Source organism: Terrapene carolina, unplaced genomic scaffold (genome assembly GCF_002925995.2).
Source record: "Terrapene carolina triunguis isolate 2854851 unplaced genomic scaffold, T_m_triunguis-2.0 Scaffold88, whole genome shotgun sequence".
NCBI lineage: Eukaryota > Metazoa > Chordata > Testudines > Emydidae > Terrapene > Terrapene triunguis.
Window position 1 is genome coordinate 9,170,205 of NW_020664439.1, and position 18,633 is coordinate 9,188,837.

Consider the following 18,633-nt stretch of genomic DNA (forward strand, 5'->3'; position numbering starts at 1 on the left):
GAGGATGATAAAAATTTTGGAGGGGCAAACAGACATGCTGCATCCCTCATAACGCTGCAGACTAAGCACATGTGTGCACGCCCTCCCCTTCAGCACATTCAGAACTCTTTCCCATGCCCTCTGCAAACTCCATGCGCATTCCTTTCCGTATTCTGGGACTTCTCACTTTCCCGTGCGCCCCATCCCCGCAGACATCTTCACAAACGATAGCTCAGCTCTGAAAGTCGGCCCTCCCCTGGTACCTCCTCTCCCTTGAGAATGTGCATGTGTGTGTGTGTGTGCGCACACTGTTGTGGCTTTTTTGTTTTGCAATAAAAGCAAAATTATTTGAAAGATAAGCACTCTTTATTTGTTTCCATGCAAGTTATGCTAGCAAAAGGCATCAGCAAATACACAAGCACTGTAATCTTTTGCTTACATTAAATCCTTGGCCTGAACAATTACAAGTGCTTCTTGGCCTAGCAAAACTCGACTTCATTAAGCACTGCAGTCCCAAGCATAGCAACAAATGTTACCGGTTCTCATCTTCAAAGTGTTGCCTCGAAGCCTCCCTGATTTGAATTGCCCCCTGTTGTGCCCCTCTAATAGCCCTTCCCTTCACAATATTATGCAACATGCGGCTATGACATGGGAATATTTTCTTCACTGAGGTCTAACCTCCCATAAAGGTATCGCCTGCGATCCTTTAATCTGCCTAATGCACATTCCATGGTCATCCTGCACCTACTCAGCCTATTGTTGAATCACTCCTTACTGCTATCTAGGTTTTCCGTGTACGGCTTCATGAGCCATGGCATTAAGGGATATGCCGGGTCTCCCAAGATCACTATGGGCATTTTGACTCCCCTATGGTGATCTTCTGGTCTGGGAAGAAAGCCCCTACTCACAGCTTTCTGTAAAGGCTGATATTCCTGAAGATACGTGTGTTATGCACCTTCCCGTATTGATGTCAGTGAAACGGCCACGGTGATCCACAAGCACCTGCAACACCATGGAAAAGTACCCCTTCCTATTGATGTATTCTGTCGCAAGGTGATCCGGTGCCAAAATTGGACTATACATGCCATCTATCACCCCTCCACAGTTAGGGAAACCCATTTCTGCAAAGCCCTCCACTATTTCATGCATGTTGCCAAGCGTCACAGTCTTTCGCAGCAGGATGCAATTAATGGCCCTGCACACTTGCGTTAACACAGTCCCAATGGTTGACTTCCCCATTCCAAACTGATCCGTGACTGGTAGCAGTCTGGAGTAGTCAGCTTCCACACTGTGATCGCCACGTGCTTCTCCACCATGAGGGCAGCTCTCATTTGGGTATCCCTGCACCGCAGGGCTGGGGCAAGCTCAGCACACAGTTCCAGGAAGGTGGCTTTCTGCATCCGAAAGTTCTGCAGCCACTGCTCATCATCCCAGATCTGCATAACTATGTGACCCCACCACTCAGTGCTAGTTTTCCGAGCCCAAAAGCGACATTCCACCATGTTCACTTGTGGCGTGAATGCCAAAAGCAATCTAATGTTGCTCCTATCCATGCCGGACAGCGCCTCAGACAACTGTGATTTCCATTGACTCTGAAGCTTCAACACTAACTCCAATGCTATTCGCGATGTGGTAGTGGTAGCTAGCAGAGCAGTGGAGAGCAGCGTGTGCTCCATGGCAGGGAAAGCAGACAACAAGGGACGTTGAAAAATGCCATTAACTGAAGACAAACATATGGAATGCTGGGACAGAAAGCAATGCATCATGGGACATTGAGCCCGGACCCATGATGCGCTACGATCCCCTCTGCCTTCCCTCAACACCTACTGGCAGAAAGTGGAGAGCTGAACTGTGGGATAGCTACCCACAGTGTATTGGTCTCACTGTCGATGTGACTGCCCCAAGTGTGGACACGCAGTGCCGAAAGCGTATGATACTGTGAACATACAACAATGATTTTCTTTGAATGCTTTTTGATTGTCAACCAAATTCTCGGTGAAAAAACTCTCCCAGCATAGACATAGCCTTAGAGAGCATTTCTCTTTTAAAACAGACTCTGACACCTTTTCTCTTCTTGTGCTTCCACTTGGAAATTTCTAGGCTCCAGTCCCCATCAGCTTCTGGGCAGAGTCATTCAAAGACATTGCCCCTGCTGGCTGCAAACGCATTGATCAGCTGGGGTAGAGCCATTCAGTGTTGATGGCCCTTAATGACTCTGTCACCTCTTCCTAGACACAGACTGTCCATTAGGTGTCAAGTGTCAAGAATGAACACTCAAAGCCACACTAAAGGTTTCATTCAGACTGGAGGCTGAAATATAACAAGACATTCACTAACCCAAAATAGAACTCATAAGATGACATAGACATGCTCCACAATCTGTCATAGTTACTGTCTCATCACCCAACAGTAAGTAACAATAAAGTGGCACAAAGTAGATGAGGGAGTAATTAGAACAGAAGGGGCAGTGAGTTGGAAGTCTCCAAACTTTGAGTTCAGTGCGTGATGAGATGCTGTTTTTGGAACAGAGCTAGGAATGGAGAGAACTAGAAGAGATAAGGTGTCACATTCTGGGGTGCAATCCAGACCAGTGAGGGGCTGTGTCACCAGCTGCCCTGTAACCCTGGGTGCAACACAATGTTTTGCTTCTGTAGCTCCCAACCTGTGCTGCTCATAACCAGTCTATTAAGGTGCAGGTCACACCCTGGGTGTCTGTGTATAGCTGCAGTCCTGATCCAGCAGCTCGCAAGCAACACACCAGTCACACTCTAGCTTCCACAAGCCTTGGTTACCACTTGCAGGGTAAGCCCAACACACTCCCAGTCCTGGATTTTCCCCAAAACGTGTGTTCTGCAAAGTCCAGCCCTCTTCTGGACAGTTACGATTCATTGCCCCATGTAAAGAGTCAATATTCAACAGTTTGTTGCTTTAACTGAAATTACCAAACAGTTTAGTTTATGCACAGCACTGGACTGGTTTAGATTAAAAAAATCAAGTTTATTATCAAAAGAAGATATACTGGAATTCACTTAAAATCCTAAGAGATAAAGTTAGAAATGGTTACAAGCAATTAAAAGTGAAAACACATATAAGAGCCTAAAACAATCTATCAATTTTGGTTCAAGGCCTTGTTTAAGATGGCCTTTTTCACCCCCAGTCTTCCAGCAAGATGGAGACTGACCCTTTCCTTGGTCAGGATCTCTCCCATAGGCTCAAAGGTGCTGGTGCCTTTATCTTCTTAGGTGAGAGAGATGACTTGGGGTTCTCCTCTTTCTTTTATAGTCCAGTGAACCTTTGAAGTGGATTTTTCTCAGGGTTACCCTTGAAAGTAATGTTTATTCAAGCAGACACTCCCCTCCTTTTCGGTTGGGTTGTGTTTGCTAAAATGCAAATTGTTCTGTTTCCTGCTATCTGATCCCCCTGCTATCTTGAATACCCCATTTATTACTTATATGTAAATTGAAGTAAACAGACATTCCTTGGACCTGTCTAACAACATTTGCTTAAGCAGGGCTGTCTGGTTTTGAACGTTTGCCAATATCATCATACAGGGGGAATTTATAACTTTACACATCACCATATTGACCACTGAATTATTAGTTCTCAGACGATACCCTCACAAGGCATATTTTTGTACAAAGATTATTACAATGGTGTTGTGGCAGGGCCAGCTCGCTCTTGCCTCTGCTCAAGCCCACAAACAGCTCAGAGACCTTTTTGCTGGTAAAACACCCCATGCATTTTATTAACAATATTTGTTTCCACCATCGTTACACACCATATAGCCTTACCCCTGCAGTCCTAGGAAGCCCTCAGCTCCTAAGGCAAGCAGGGGAGAGAGATCTCTCTCTCCCCTGGTATCTTTTTACAACCCCCTTTCCCATATGGCCTTTTAGTTCTCCTCAGCCTCAATTAGACACAGCTCTTCTTAATAAGGTCTGTTCTAGTAATTAATCAGAGTTGGAGTGGATCAGCTGCTGTTGCCCAGCACTCCGTCACAAGTGTGTAGCGTGTGACTATAGTGCTGCTTTTGGTCACAGAAGGACAGAGCAACATCTATGATATTATGGTACTCTACTGATGGATTATTAGCTACTAGTAATACATGTAAGAAGGGCCTCTATAATCAACATATTGCACCAGAATATATCGAAGAACTCAGGATATATTGGAAACACAAAGAGGAAAAAAAAATCTCTAGTATGTTAAATGTGAAGAGCTAGGAGACAGGTTGATTTGACTCCTGTGTGTCATGGACATGCTTTTTGTAAGTTTTTGAGGTATCGTGCATGGCGTACATCTGAATTATGGGGAAAGAACAGCAATCATACTTTGCCATGAAGAAGCAAGGTGTGAATAGTAAGTAATACTGGTTACAATAAAGCCTTTGCACACATATACAAGTTGGTAACTCAAGTTGTTCCCAACTGGTTTTGCTGGTGCTCTCTGTTGGGTGTCACCTCCCTATCCCCACTGAACAATGTCCTAACACCACAGCAACCATCTCATCTTCTTTCAGTCCATTTTCTCTCACTTTTCCCCCCCTTCTTTCCTTCCTTCCTTCCCCCATATTCTTTTTTGCTGACTCTTCTCCTCTCAAAACCCTGTCTGTTAACTCCAATCCTCCTCCTCATTCCTCCACTCTCCTGAAGACTATATGCTTCAGGATGAGAGGGGAATCCACTGAGGGAAATCCACAGGAAAGTCACAGGTGCAGAAAAGAGAGGCTGTCAAAGCCTGCAGTCTTCTACATGCCAGCTACTCCTGCAGCCAGCTACCTTAGGGGCCACGATGGGAGTTTTACCATGCAGCAACATGTTTACGGCATGTGCTGTGTGAATGGATCTGGGGTCCCTGCAGCTTCACTGATCTTCACTGTTCTTCTCTTTGGTCTGCCACCCCCTCTTGAACTTGTCTGGAGCACCCAGCTAGGAGACACCAACCAACAGAAGATATACAAACCAGAATACTATCAAAACTATTTCAAATCACCTAATGTCAGGCGGGTTCTAGAATTGGCGTTTCTCACTGTCTATTGAAACTGTGTGAATCCATAAAAACTATAAAGATGGCAGGGGGAACATGAGCATCTGACAGAATTAGCATTAACACATTGTGCCAAATACCTTTTACACAATCAGCACAAGTTCCAAAAGACACTTGCAGAACAAGGAGCTGTATCACATATGGAAAAAAATCTATCTATGTGTGAGGATTCATGACAAGTCAAATATGGTTTCACATGAGAAAAGATAAAACCCAGACTGAGATGCATTATTCTCATAGCTATTCAGTGGCGTATAGACACATCTACTGTATTTAGGAAGTGATTTCATAAGATTTGTCTACTGATATTAACGAAAGGATGAATCACTTGACATGTGCTGATGAGAATGCAGTTATCACTGAAAATCTAAAGGCACTCAATAAAATGCCATTCCTAAAGTGGGAAAGTATTTGAAATAGGAATATAAAGCCTGCATTTGAAACTGAAGAGGTGTGCAAAAAGATGGGGAAAAATTGCCAGAGATGATACCAGTTATGTTATGTGCAAAAGGGTGATTCATGCCATTCGTAACAGTAAAGCAGGACTGTGAAGAGAAATTGAGGCATACTATTGCATAACTGCTATATAGCTTCTGTCTGACTCATCATTGAGCAGAGACAACCAGGTAGCATCAGTAACCAAAAATGTTTTCTTCTACCTTTAGCTTGCTAGCAACTTCACACCTTCTGAAGAAGGACCATGCCACAGATTCCTTATGTTTGTTACCCACAGAGAGCATTATTACAACTCCTGTATCTGTGTCTGAAGATGGAAGCAACGCAAAATAGAGCAGATCATGGTCCCCTTTTAGTGAAACAGGCCTCTGTGACACAGCACCACTGATCTCTGACCCCATCATAGGTTTCTAGTCTGCGTCTAGGTCATGGTCCTCATCTTCCAAGCCAATCAATCAATCAGGACTCAGTTACATCAGCAAGCACCTCTCTATCCACATCCTGCCCAGATATCTGCATTCCTCTGGAACAATGCAGCAGACAAAGTGAAGGAGGAAGCATTTCAGCTTTCTGGGTAGAGGGATTCTACTGTGAAACAAGCTTCTGGAGGAGACTAACTCAGAGTGTGACCAATGTCTAGGGCAGGGGTCGGCAAAGTTTGGCACGCGGCTCGCCAGGGTAAGCACCCTGGCGGGCCGGGCCAGTTTATTTACCTGCTGACGCGGCAGGTTCGGCCGATCGCGGCCCCAACTGGCTGCGGTTCGCCGTCCCGGGCCAATGGGGGGCGGCGGGAAGCCGGGGCAGCACATCCCTTGCCCGCGCCGCTTCTCGCCGCCCCCATTGGCCCTGGATGGCGAACCACGGCCAGTGGGGGCTGCGATCGGCCGAACCTGCCGTGTCAGCAGGTAAATTATCCTGGCGGGCCAGGCCAGTTTCTTACCCTGGCGAGCCGCATGCCAAACGTTGCCGACCCCTGGTCTAGGGCATGCTACCAGACCCTTCTCTTAGAGAGTTCCCTACCACAGCCCAAATGATTTTTTTTTTTAAATCTATCTAGTTACCTCAAGTAAAACTTCCCATAGCCCTGGGAGAAGATTCCACAAAGCTATTGGTATTGTGACAGACCCAGACCAGTAGGGTACAGGAGTCTGGTAGAGGGCAAATATACTGGTCACTGAATGAGTAGTTTTCTGTTCCCTGAGTGACCAGAGCAGGGGCTGCACTAGAGTAATCAGGAACCTGCTAGAACCAGTTAAGGCAGGCAGGCTAATTAGGACACCTGGAGCCAATTAAGAAGAAGCTGCTAGAATCAATTAAGGCAGGCTAATCAGGGCACCTAGGTTTTAAAAGGAGCTCACTTCAATTTGTAGTGAGAGAGTGTGAGGAGCTGGGAGCAAGAGGCGCAAGGAGCTGAGAGTGAGGGTGTGCTGCTGGAGGACTGAGGAGCACAAGCGTTATCAGACACCAGGAGGAAGGTCCTGTGGTAAGAATAAGGAAGGTGTTTGGAGGAGGCCATGGGGAAGTAGCCCAGGGAGTTGTAGCTGTCATGCAGCTGTTACAGGAGGCACTACAGACAGCTGCAGTCCACAGGGCCCTGGGCTGGAACCCGGAGTAGAGGGCAGGCCCGGGTTCCCCCCAAACCTCCCAATTGACCTGGACTGTGGGTTCTTCCAGAAGGGAAGGTCTCTGGGCTGTTCCCCAACCCACATGGTGAATCTTTGAGGCAAGAAAATCCGCCAATAAGCGCAGGACCCACCAAGATAGAGGAGGAACTTTGTCACAGTATGCAGATCTAATTTACCTGGGAAGCACTTAGAAAGCACAGTTATGGTGCTACAGAAGACCATGAGATAAATATTCCCCCTTATTGCTTAGACTATTTATATTAGTAAATCTCTGTGCATTAACAGAAGATACTCTTATGATGGAGACCTTCTAAGTGTAAAATAAATAAGTGAACAACAGGTCTATTTGTTTTAACAGAAGGATGTACTGTACAATGTGCTCAATTACCTGTGTTGACACTGATTAAATGAAAAAGTAAAAAAAAAAAAAAAAAAATACAAGTTACATCCCTCACAATACCAATCACCAAACATTAGCCCACTAACCCCACCACTCATCACACTGACACAACAACAGCCTAACTCATTCAATTTCAATTCAACAACACTATCACACATCAAAGAACTGAAAGTCACACTGCAAAGCAAAACTTTCATTCCAACCTTCCAAAGGCACATTTCTAATAAAATTTGGGCTAAATTATAATTTAACAATCTGCCAGAGTGAGGGGCAGTGCCTGGCTGCACTGCCCTTAGAGCAGACCAGGGAATGAACTGTGATTCAGACAGTCATAATTCATTTCCAGGTTCAGTCCTTCCTTCAGGGAAAGCAATCAGCCACTGGCCTGTTCCAGTATCAGATTGTTTCCCACTTCACACCACCTCAGCTTTCTGCCTTGCATATTGGAGCAGATGGAGTCATGACCCACTCCTACCCCTGCCCATACTCTCTTTGTCCAGCTGTACAGCAGGGGGAGCAGTAGCCCAAAAGAGGGGAAGCCAACTTCAACCCCCCTTTAACCATTTAGTTCTGGTGCTCCCAGAGGATTGAAACCCTTTAGTACCACAGAGAGAGCTCAGCAATTCTCCCTCCAGAAAACCACTCTGTTTCCTCTCAAAGCATGCCATCAGCATGCAAGTGCTGCTCTCTAACCAATGCAGGTTAGCAGCATTTCTGGATCCCCATGTTTGACCAAACAATTCTTGCTAATGCTATTCTCCAATCACTTTCAAATGCCTTATCTCCCTACCCATTCCTAACATCCCCTGCCCCCCCAGCCATTTCCGATCAATTACTTATCCCCACTCCCTGACAATTTCTGGGAGAAAGCACTCAGGAATTAAGAGTTAATCAATGTTGGGATTCTTTCCTTCATAGCAACACTGTGCTGCTTCAGATTCTTGCTTTCTTTTAAACTGCCGATTCTTTAGGCCACTAGCCACTCCGCTTAGCTGCTGAGACTTCCTAGCTTGCTGAAATTTTGACCCCGTCCCTCATGTAGACTATTTTGCTAGGGGAGGAAAGTTCTAGCCCTTAATGAATATGGGTAACGAATCTCACTTTTTCCCCCCTTCCCAGTTTTACCTGGTAGTCAAAACTGCAAACTGCTCCATTTCTTCATATTAAATTACTACCTCATCATAAAATCCCAACATTTCAACATCAATGCTTCTTCTCTGTACCAAAGAAGGGCGCCCTTTCACCAGACCCACAGCCTGCAGCAAATTTCCACTGCAAATGAGATCTTAAAACTGTTGACAAAACTAACTGCAATTGTGCGAACACCTTGTTATAAAATCTCCACGGTGGGTAACTAGACTCAACAGGAGGCGGTAACACTAGAATTTCTTTATTCAACATTCCATCAAGTGTGTTATCAAAGAGTCATACTTAATTAACAAAAAATAAGACCATGAAAATGAGAAAATGACAGCCAATCAGCCCTTAGTCCCGAGACTGGAAAATCCAACCTCCCTTTCATTTCAAATACTCCATGTTCCCCAAGAGGGCTGCATAAACTCCATCCTACTGACCTGTTTGATGAAGGTGATCTCTAGCCAGCTCAAATAAACGCATGTGCATGTTTGTGATGGGGTTAAAGGAGCCGCAGGCAAGGAGAACAAGAGGTATCCGGCTCTTCATCGTGAGAGATATTGCACACCAAGATCTTGACCGGCATTTCACCCTAAAGGAAAAATAACGATTAAAATAACCCTTGTCTCAGAGAGGTATTCCACAGCTGTTTCTCACAATAATAAATAATGAATTACCATTTTCAGAATTGTCCATCATTGGAACATTAGTAAAATGTCAAGGGATCAGCAGACAGCAGCATAAGAATATATGCCAAGTGAGTATTAAAATCAAAAAACCTATCTCTGTACAGAAGTTAAATCTATGGACACACCCCTAATAATGTTTTGGAAACAGAAAAGGTAGGAGAGTATGCTACCAGGAATTAAAAGGGTCTTCTGAACAAGATGATTGCTCTTGAGAGCTATCACCAAAACCCTCATAGTCTTAATGTTTTTCACAAAACATACATTTTTGCATCAGTAAGACAAAACACTATACATCTAAGGAAATCCTGAGTCTGTATCCACATTTTCAGAAGTACCACAAAATAAAAAAGATGCTTAAATTGTAGATGTCAAAAAGAGCTATACATGCAGCTAGATAACAAGGCAAGGCCATCTATACTACAGTAATCACAATGGCAGGGGAACCTAGCTACAACAAGGTAGTTTCCTGACAAATAGAGAAGATATCTGTATTGGAGCACTGATGGGACTTAAAAGGATTTTAACTGTCTGGAGGACAGAATTGTAGGAATGGAAGGGCTCTCAAGAGGCCTTCTAGTCCAGTCCCATGCGCTCAATGTAGGACTAAAGTATTATCTAGACAATCCCTGACAGGCGTTTGTCTAACCTGCTCTTAAAAATCTCCAATGACGGAGATTTCACAATCTCCCTATACAATTTATTCCAGTGCTTAACCACCCTGAAAGTTAGGAAGTTTTCCCTAATGTCCAACCTAAACAGCCCTTGCTGCAATTTAAACCCATTGCTTCTTGTCCTATCCTCAGAGGTTAAGGAAAACAATTTTTCTCCCTCCTCTTTTTATGTACTTAAAAACTGTTATCGTGTCCCACCCTCAGTCTTCTCTTCTCCGGACTAAACAAACCCAATTTTTTTAATCTTCCCTCATATGTCACGTTTCCTAGACCTTTAATCATTTTTGTTGCTCTTCTCTGGACTTTCTCTAATTTGTCCACATCTTTTCTGAAATGTGGCGCCCAAAACTGGACACAATAACTGTTGAGGCCCAATCAGCGCAGACCAGCAAGAATTAGGCTAGGTCTACACTACAGCGGGGTTCCGACCTAAGATACGCAACTTCAGCTACGTGAATACCGTAGCTGAAGTTGCGTATTTTAGGTCGGCTTACCTGGTGGTGAGGACGGGGGAAAGCCGACCGCTGCCGCCGACTCCGCTGCCGCCTCTTGTCGAGGTGGATTTCCGGAGTCGACGGCAGAGCGATCAGGGATCGATTTTACCGCGTCCTCACGAGACGCGGTAAGTCGATCCCCGATAAACCGATTGCTACGCGCCGGATCGGCGGGTAGTGAAGACGTAGCCTTACTTCCTATGCCTTGCCCTTGTGGAGTGGGCAATAATCGGCGGGGCAGGCACCTTCGCCCGGCCATAACACTCCTTAATGCAAGATTTGAGCCACGACGAGATATGCTGAGAGGACACAAGGAGACCTTTCATTCTATCCACCACAGCCACAAAAAGTTGGACGGACTTCCGAAATGGCTTAGTTCTCTCTATATAGAAGGCTAAGGCTCTGCATACATCCAGTGAGTGCAGCCTGCGCTCCCTATAGGAGGAATGCAGCTTGGGGTAAAACACTAGGAGGAAAATGTCCTGAGCCACGTGAAACAACCTTAGGGAGGAAAGCAGGGTGAGGTCTAAGTTGGACCTTGTCCTTATGAAAAACTGTGTAAGGGGGCTCAGACGTGAGGGCCCGGAGCTCCGAAACCTTCGAGCCGAGGTAATTGCTATGAGGAACGCAACCTTGAATGAGAGATACAACAACGAGCAGGTGGCCAGTGGTTCAAATGGGGGGCCTGTAAGTTTGGACAGGACTAGATTGAGGTCCCAGGCCGGAACAGGCTGACGAGTGTGCGGGAAGAGCCTGTCCAAACCCTTGAAGAAGCGACTGACTATAGGGTTTACAAAAAAAAAAAAAAAAAATCAAGAAACCATCTGAGCCCAGATGGAAGGCGGAGATGGCGGCTAAATGGACCCTTACTGATGACAGGGACAGATCTTGATGTTTTAGGCGCAGGAGGTAGTCCAGTATGAACTGTATCGGGGCGAGGAGAGGCAACTGTTAGCGTTGCTCGGCCCAGATGGAGAAACGTTTCCACTTGGCAAGGTACATTGCCCTGGTGGAAGGCTTTCTACTACCCAAGAGGAATTGCTTGACCTGGTCCAAACATGACAGCTCCGCGGTGCTTAGCCATGGGGCATCCAGGCTGTGAGGTGAAGGGACTCCAGATTTGGGTGCCGGAGTCTGCCATGGTCCTGTGTGATCAGGTCCTGGACCAGCGGTAAGGTGAGTGGAGCCGCCACCAAAATTTCCAGGAGCGAGGTGAACCAGTGTTGGCACAGCCATGCCGGCGCTATCAGTATAACTCGAGCCCGGTCCCTGCAGATCTTGAGGAGCACCATGTGGACCAGCGGGATAGGTGGAAAAGCATAGAGCAGGTGGTCCACCCAAGAGAGAAGAAGGAAGGCATCCTCGATGGACCCCAGGCTGTAACTCCTAAGGGAGCAGAATGCCTGACACTTCCTGTTGCCACAATTGGCGAACAGGTCTATCTGGGGAGAACCCCAGAATCGGAAGATTGAGTTCACCACATCTGGTTGAAAGGACCATTTGTGGCCATGAAAGGTCCGGCTGAGGCTGTCCACCAGTGCGTTCTGAACCCCTGGGAGGTATGACGCCTGTAGGTGGATCGAGTGTTCTATGCAGAGGTCCCACAGCGTGAGGGCTTCCCGGCACAGGGGAGAGGAGCGTGCACCCCCATTTGTTGATATAGAACATTGCCGAGGTGTTGTCTGTGAGGACTGAGACACACGTGCCCACTATGTGGGTTTTGAAAGCGTAGCATGCCAGACGCACCGCTCTCAGCTCTTTGACATTGATGTGTAGAGCGAGGTCCGTCTGAGACCAGAGGCCTTGAGTGCTGAGGTGAGCTCCCCAGCCCAGATCCGAGGCGCCTGTCACCAAAGAGAGAGAGGGCTAAGGGCTGGCAAAGGGAACTCCCGCACAAACCACTCGCGGGTCGAGCCACCACAGAAGGGAGTCCAACACCGGGCGGGGCACGGTTACAATGCAGTCCAGAGCGTCTCGAGCTGACCGATATACTGACGCCAGCCAAGACTGGACTGGACACAGTCTGAGCCTGGCGTGCTGTACCACGTAGGTGCACGCAGCCATGTGCCCCAGTAGTCTTAGGCAGTTCCTTGCTGAGGTGGTGGGGAAACTGTCTGAGGCCGTGTATGATATCCCAAAGTGATTGAAATCTGGCTTCTGGAAGGTACGTCCTGGCTCGGGTGGAGTCCAGGACGGCACCTACGAATGCTATCCTCTGCACCGGGGACAGGGTAGCTTTTTCCTCGTTTATGAGGAGACCTAGTTCGAGGAAGGTCCTTCTTATAAATTCGACCTGAGCCTCCACCTGGGCTCTTGAGCGTCCCTCCATTAGCCAGTCGTTGAGATAGGGAAAAATTTGTATCTGGCGTTTGCGCAGGAACGCCGCAACAACTGCCATGCATTTCGTGAATACTTGGGGGGCGGTCAACAGTCCAAACGGGAGGACGGCAAACTGATAGTGGCTTCTGCCGACCACGAATCTGAGGTAGCGTCTGTGATGTGGGACTATTGCGATATGAAAATACGCGTCCTTCAAGTCGAGGGCGGCGTACCAGTCTCCTGGATCCAGTGAGGGGATAATGGAGGTTAGTGAGACCATGCGAAACTTGAGTTGCTTTACATGCTTGTTGAGCTGTCGCAGGTCCAGGATGGGTCTGAGGCCCCCCTTGGCCTTCGGTATTAGGAAATACCGGGAGTAGAACCCCTTGTCCCTTAGCTCCCAAGGAACCTCATCCACTGCCCCTACCGAGAGGAGGGACTGCACTTCTTGAATTAGAAGTTGCTCGTGAGAGGGGTCCCTGAAGAGGGACAGGGAAGGGGGTTGGGGGGGATATAGAATTGGATAGCATATCCCCCATCTACCATGCAGAGCACCCAGCGGTCTGAAGTAATTCGGAACCAGACCTGGTAGAAAGGGGATAGACGGGACGAGAAGGTAAGATGGGAAGGATCCAGAGATCGTACTGGAAAGCCGTCCTCGACCGTACCCTCAAAAGGATGGTCTAGGCCCAGGTGGGGGTTTTGGCTGGCCAGAGTTTTGCGCAGAGGAGGAAGGTTGTCTTCTCTTAGTACTCCAGTTGCGCCTACGCGGAATGTCCTGGCGGTTTTATGGTTGAGAAGGCTGAGGGGCAGGCTGAGGCCTAAAATGCCGGCGCTGGGTAGCCGGCGTGTGAAGTCCCAGCAAGCGCAAGGTAGCTCTCGAGTCCTTCAAACTATGAAGTCTCTTACCTGTCTTTTCAGAAAAAAAAAAAAAAGGGCTGATCCTTCAAAAGGAAGGTCCTGAAAGGTCTGTTGGACCTCGTGTGGTAGACCAAAGACCCGCAGCCAGGAGCCTCGTCTCATCACTACCCCTGTGGCCAGCGTGCGGGAGGCTGCATCCGCTGCGTCCAGAGCCGCTTGTAGCGATGCTCTGGAGACCAGTTTCCCCTCCTCCACGAGTGCGGAGAACTCCACCCGAGCCTCCTGGGGAAGGAGCTCCGCAAACTTAGTCATAGACGAGCAGGTGTTATGCCCGTAGCGGCTTACTATAGCCTGCTGGTTAGCTATCCGGAGCTGCAGGACCCCAGTCGAGTAGACCTTTTGGCCAAATAGGTCCAGTTTCTTGGTGTCCCTGTTTTTTGGGGTGGAGCCCTGAAAACCCTGGCATTCTCTCTAATTGGCCACATCGACCACCAAAGAGTCTGGGGGAGGATGGGTATAAAGATGTTCATAACCCTTAGAGGGAACGAAGTAGCAGCGCACGGTTTTCTTGGCCAGAGAAGAAGGTGTTTGCCCCAGATTTTTAGATGTGTCAGTTATAGTTTTAAACGCAACCACGGATGGGCCTGAGGGGGCCAGGATATCAACGACCGGGTCTACATCCTCCTCTGCCTGTATCCCCAGGCTGTGGGCGGCCCGCCTCAGGAGCTGTTGAAGAACACGGTTGTCCTCCAGAGCCGGGACCATCGATGTAGATGTCCCCGCAACCGCTTCGTCAGGTGAGGAAGAGGATGAGAGAACATGTAGCGGGCCCTGTTCGCTATCCTCGGCACCCCTGGGGTCCCTTGGCACCCGGTGTTCGATCAGTGGGGCCAGAACTGATGGAAGAGTTCGGCACCGCAGTCGGTGCCGGGGCCAACAAGTCCGGCAGTACTGAGGTCGACAGTGTTGGTGGGGTCAGAACCGGAGCTGTTGGCGGTGCCGTTGTCTGGAGAAACAGTGCCAGAGCTAGTTGAAGTATCGGTGCTGGAGCTGTCTGAGCCAGCGGTGCCGCTACCCCAGACGGCGGTGCCGCCCCTGGCGGAGCTGGCACTCATTGTAGAACGAAGGATGACGACGACACCGATGCCGTTCTGGACCACGGCCCGTGAACTTGGCCCTGGCTCTGATGGTAAGCCCAGGGTGTCCAGAAGGGCCATTGGGCAGGGGGGTACCATTGTTGTTGCCACGGTGCCGGGTATGATTGGTATCTCCGTTGCAACCTGGACCTCCTGCTCCGCGACCTGCTGGAGCCATTAGAGTTCACCTCTGACTCCGAGGTCTCTGAGTAGGAGGACCACGGAGGAGCAGTACCATGAGTCGCCAATGATCGGTGCCGTGCGGTTCTTGCATTTGCGCGGGCGGTGCCGGAGATGGAGACCGATGGGCTATCATGGCCGGTTTACTCCTGGAGTGGAACAGGGGGCGTGCGGTCGCCGGCGATTTATCCCTCCTTTGTGGGGAGGACGGCACCGGGAGGCACATCAAGTCCGAGGCCGCCTTGAACACCTCCGGCGTCGATGGTGGTTGTATGTCCCCTTGGTGGTCCGGTGTCTGGGGGGAGGGGCGTTTGGACTTGACTGAACCCCGGCCGGGGCAGGAGTCGACGAAACCCTGGGCGGGAGCAAGGAGACAGCAGTCTGTCCCGATCCACTTGTGGGCGCCGCCGATCCTTTAAGTTTCGGGAGGGGTGAGCGGCCCCTCACTGGCCTCTTCTTTTTTACTGGCACTGGAGATGGTGAGTGGTGCCGGTGGGCTTTAGAGTCATTGCCGGGCCCGTTTCGCGCACCGTTGGTGCCGGAGCGCTGTGCACCAAGGAGGTGGTGCTTGGTGCCGGGTCAGTGGATCCCGGGTCGGATTGTGGTCTCAACGCCGCCTCCATCAGCAGGAGTTTTAGTATCTGCTCTCAGTCTAAGAGTTCTGGGGCGGAAACCTTTGCAAATGCGGCACTTCTCCTTCTGGTGACTCTCACCAAGGCACCGCAGGCAGAAAGAGTGAGGATCACTCTTGGGCATAAACTTGCCACAGGCCTCACAGAGCTTAAACCCTGGAGACCTGGGCATACCCCAGGAGGGGGAAAGAATCGTCCTAACAACCAACTATAACTATAGAGAAACAACTATTAAACTGAGAACTATATACAACTAAGGTATATCAGACACTGCTAAGGTGCTTGCTGTGAGAGCGAGCAAAGCTCCAGCTAGCCGTCACCGGCGGTAAGAAGGAACTGAGGGGGTGGAGGGTCGGCGGGGCCCTATATTGGGCACCATGAAGGCGTCACTTCAGGGGGCTCCCAGGCCGACCCTATGGACGCTGCTAGGGGAAAAATCTTCTGGCTGGCGTGCACACACCTGCTTGGAATGAACATGAACAATCACTCGAAGAAGAAGCACCATATTTAGTGTAAAGACTATATTTAATTGCAAATCAACATGTGTCAGTGGTTCCTGACCAATAAGAATCAACCTTTCTTTAGGAAAATAACTAAAAAGTACAAATGCAAAACACATTTACAACTGATAATTTAAATCATGATTAAAATCAGTGATATCAATCAATCCACCCTGTTGCCAGCCTGTCTAAGCATTCACCTATGGCCCCAGTTTTTTGCTGGATGAACTCTGCTGCCCTCCCTAAACTGGTGGTAAATCAAAGCTGCCCCCCTCCCACCCCATAAATCAGTTCAAGCCAGGACAAGTTGTCGTTACTGGGCATCACCTGGCCCCAATAACTCAATTTATGCTGTTCCTCCCCAGCCCAAGCCTCCACAGAGCCCTGTGTGCAGATGGCAGGTGATGTCAGCACTACAAAAACACACAAAACTCCCCACTGGAGTGGTTGTGTCCCCCACTCCTCCTGGGGCTCCCTATTCCTAGGAACAGCAGCAGCAGCCAGGCTCCCTTCTGCCAGTAGAGGCAGTGACACCAGAGCGGTTTCTTTGCAGACTTAGGAAGACATTACTGCATTGGTTATACTTGGTTCATGCTTCACAGCTTTCTTTTGCCCCCACAAAGGTTATAAATGGAATTTATTTTTAATGAAAGTGTATTTATATTCCACAGAAGTGGATGGTTGCTTGCCACCTGGGAAAGATTTCTACGTGCCGTGGAAAGCTCAGTCCCTGGTTTCACATATTTATACTTCACAGACGCTAAAGGTGGACACAAAAAGTACATTTTTATTAGTAATAACCAGACAGCACTGCTAGTACAAACCATATATTTATTTTCATTTTGACTTAAAAGCTCCACACAAAAGAACACCCATGCAGAGCTCTAAGCTCCACTGACATCAATTTAAACACACAATAATGAGGAGTTACAAAGCACTTCCTCATACCACCCAACACATTGCATTGTAATCAACACTCAGCAGGCCCCGTATGAATTAAACCTCCTAGCCCACCTTCTCCCCAAACAGAAAACCCACCCCCAAGGGCTTCAGCCCTTCCTGACATCCCACTCAAATAGATGAGCTTTGCAGCATGCCTGGAAGGCAAGCAGGCTTAGGCTATTTCAGACCAGGGGAGGGAAGGGAGATGCATTCCAAAGGGGAGGTGTCCTCATGCTGTCAGCACCTTCTCTTTTATACCAAGGAGTAGGGGAGTCCAGCACAAGAGTCCCTGCTGGTCTAACTGCCCCAATATCACCTTCTTCCCTTCATCTCTAATCTGCCAAATTTTGCAGTACATAAAGATTCCAATTCCCTAGCAGCTTTAGATAGCTGCCATTAAAAATAAAACAAACAAAAAATCTTCCCCAAATGAAGGAGATCCCACCCCCACCCCCTCCACTTATTACACCTCAATTCAAGCAAAATTCAATCCTGGGGCATATAACAGCTTTCCTGTAATCATGACAATTTTAACCCCAATAGTTTGTAGCACCACATAGCTAGGAGCTGAAGCTTTATGCCACTGGAAAGAGGAGATTTCTAGCTTCCTAGTGTGACATAGCATTTGTATCTACCCCAGATTAAGTATCTAAAGACGACTTGTGTGCCAGGAGAGGAAAACACTCAAAAATGAACCTAAGACTCAGGCCTAGTCTACACTACAAAGGTAGGCTGATGCAAGTCACCTTGTATAGAACTATTTGTGCACATGTCTATATTCAACTTTTTCTTTGGCTGACATAAGCACCTCATTACAGTGATGGAATAAAACCACCTCCTCAAATGGCACAGAGTCATGGTCAACCTACTGAGGTCAACACAGTGCAAGTGAGGATACTTACTGCTGGGAAGATTCTGCGCCACTGTGCATGTGCAGAATTTATGTCCCCCACAGATTTCTTTGTTTCCCTGTAGAAATATGACTTTCTGACGGGAAAGCAAAGGGAAGCCACAAGAGCAGTCATGCGACCCTCCCTAGCAGTATGGTTTGGGTGCCCAGGGCTGCCGGCATACAGGTAAATCACTGTGAAGCAGTAGGTGGGACTGGGGAAGACCCAGCTGGTGGCACCTACCTTGCACCGGGCTCAGCTGCTAGTCCCTGATGGGGAGGATGGGACTTCCTCTTCCCCTGCATGGCATCTGGGGCCAGGTCAGACCCACCCCCCCAGTTTCTCCGCCAGCTGCAGAAAGCTCTTCAAACTCCTCTCACACCAGCTTCCTGAACCCATTGCTCCTCAGCTGCAAGGAGAGGGATCTCTCTAAAGGGAGCTGCTCCTCCACTCACCCAACCCCCATGGATCCAGAACCCCTCCTACCCAGACTCTCCCACCAATTCTCATGCCCCCGCACTCAGAACCCCCCCCCTCTGCACCTGAACCACCCCAACAAGCCATCTGCACCTGGATCCCAAACCCACTGAGCCCCAACCAGCCGCACCTGGATCCCTTCCCCGAGCCCCACTCCATCAGCATCTGGACCCGCCACTAAGCCCCCCCACCGAGCCCCAAT

At 48.5% G+C, this 18,633-nt stretch overlaps 1 protein-coding gene across 2 annotated transcripts in view; it reads right to left on the reverse strand.

Moving 5' to 3' along the window:
- The window catches only part of NMNAT3 (nicotinamide nucleotide adenylyltransferase 3), an 85,037-nt gene that overhangs the window by 47,206 nt on the left and 19,198 nt on the right, over window positions 1–18,633 (reverse strand). For both annotated transcript variants that reach the window (XM_024200199.3, XM_024200200.3), the window contains exon 2: window positions 9,081–9,232. In XM_024200199.3, the coding sequence (XP_024055967.2) occupies window positions 9,081–9,189 (109 nt within the window). In that variant the 5' untranslated portion in view covers window positions 9,190–9,232. The remainder of the gene's footprint in view (window positions 1–9,080; window positions 9,233–18,633) is intronic.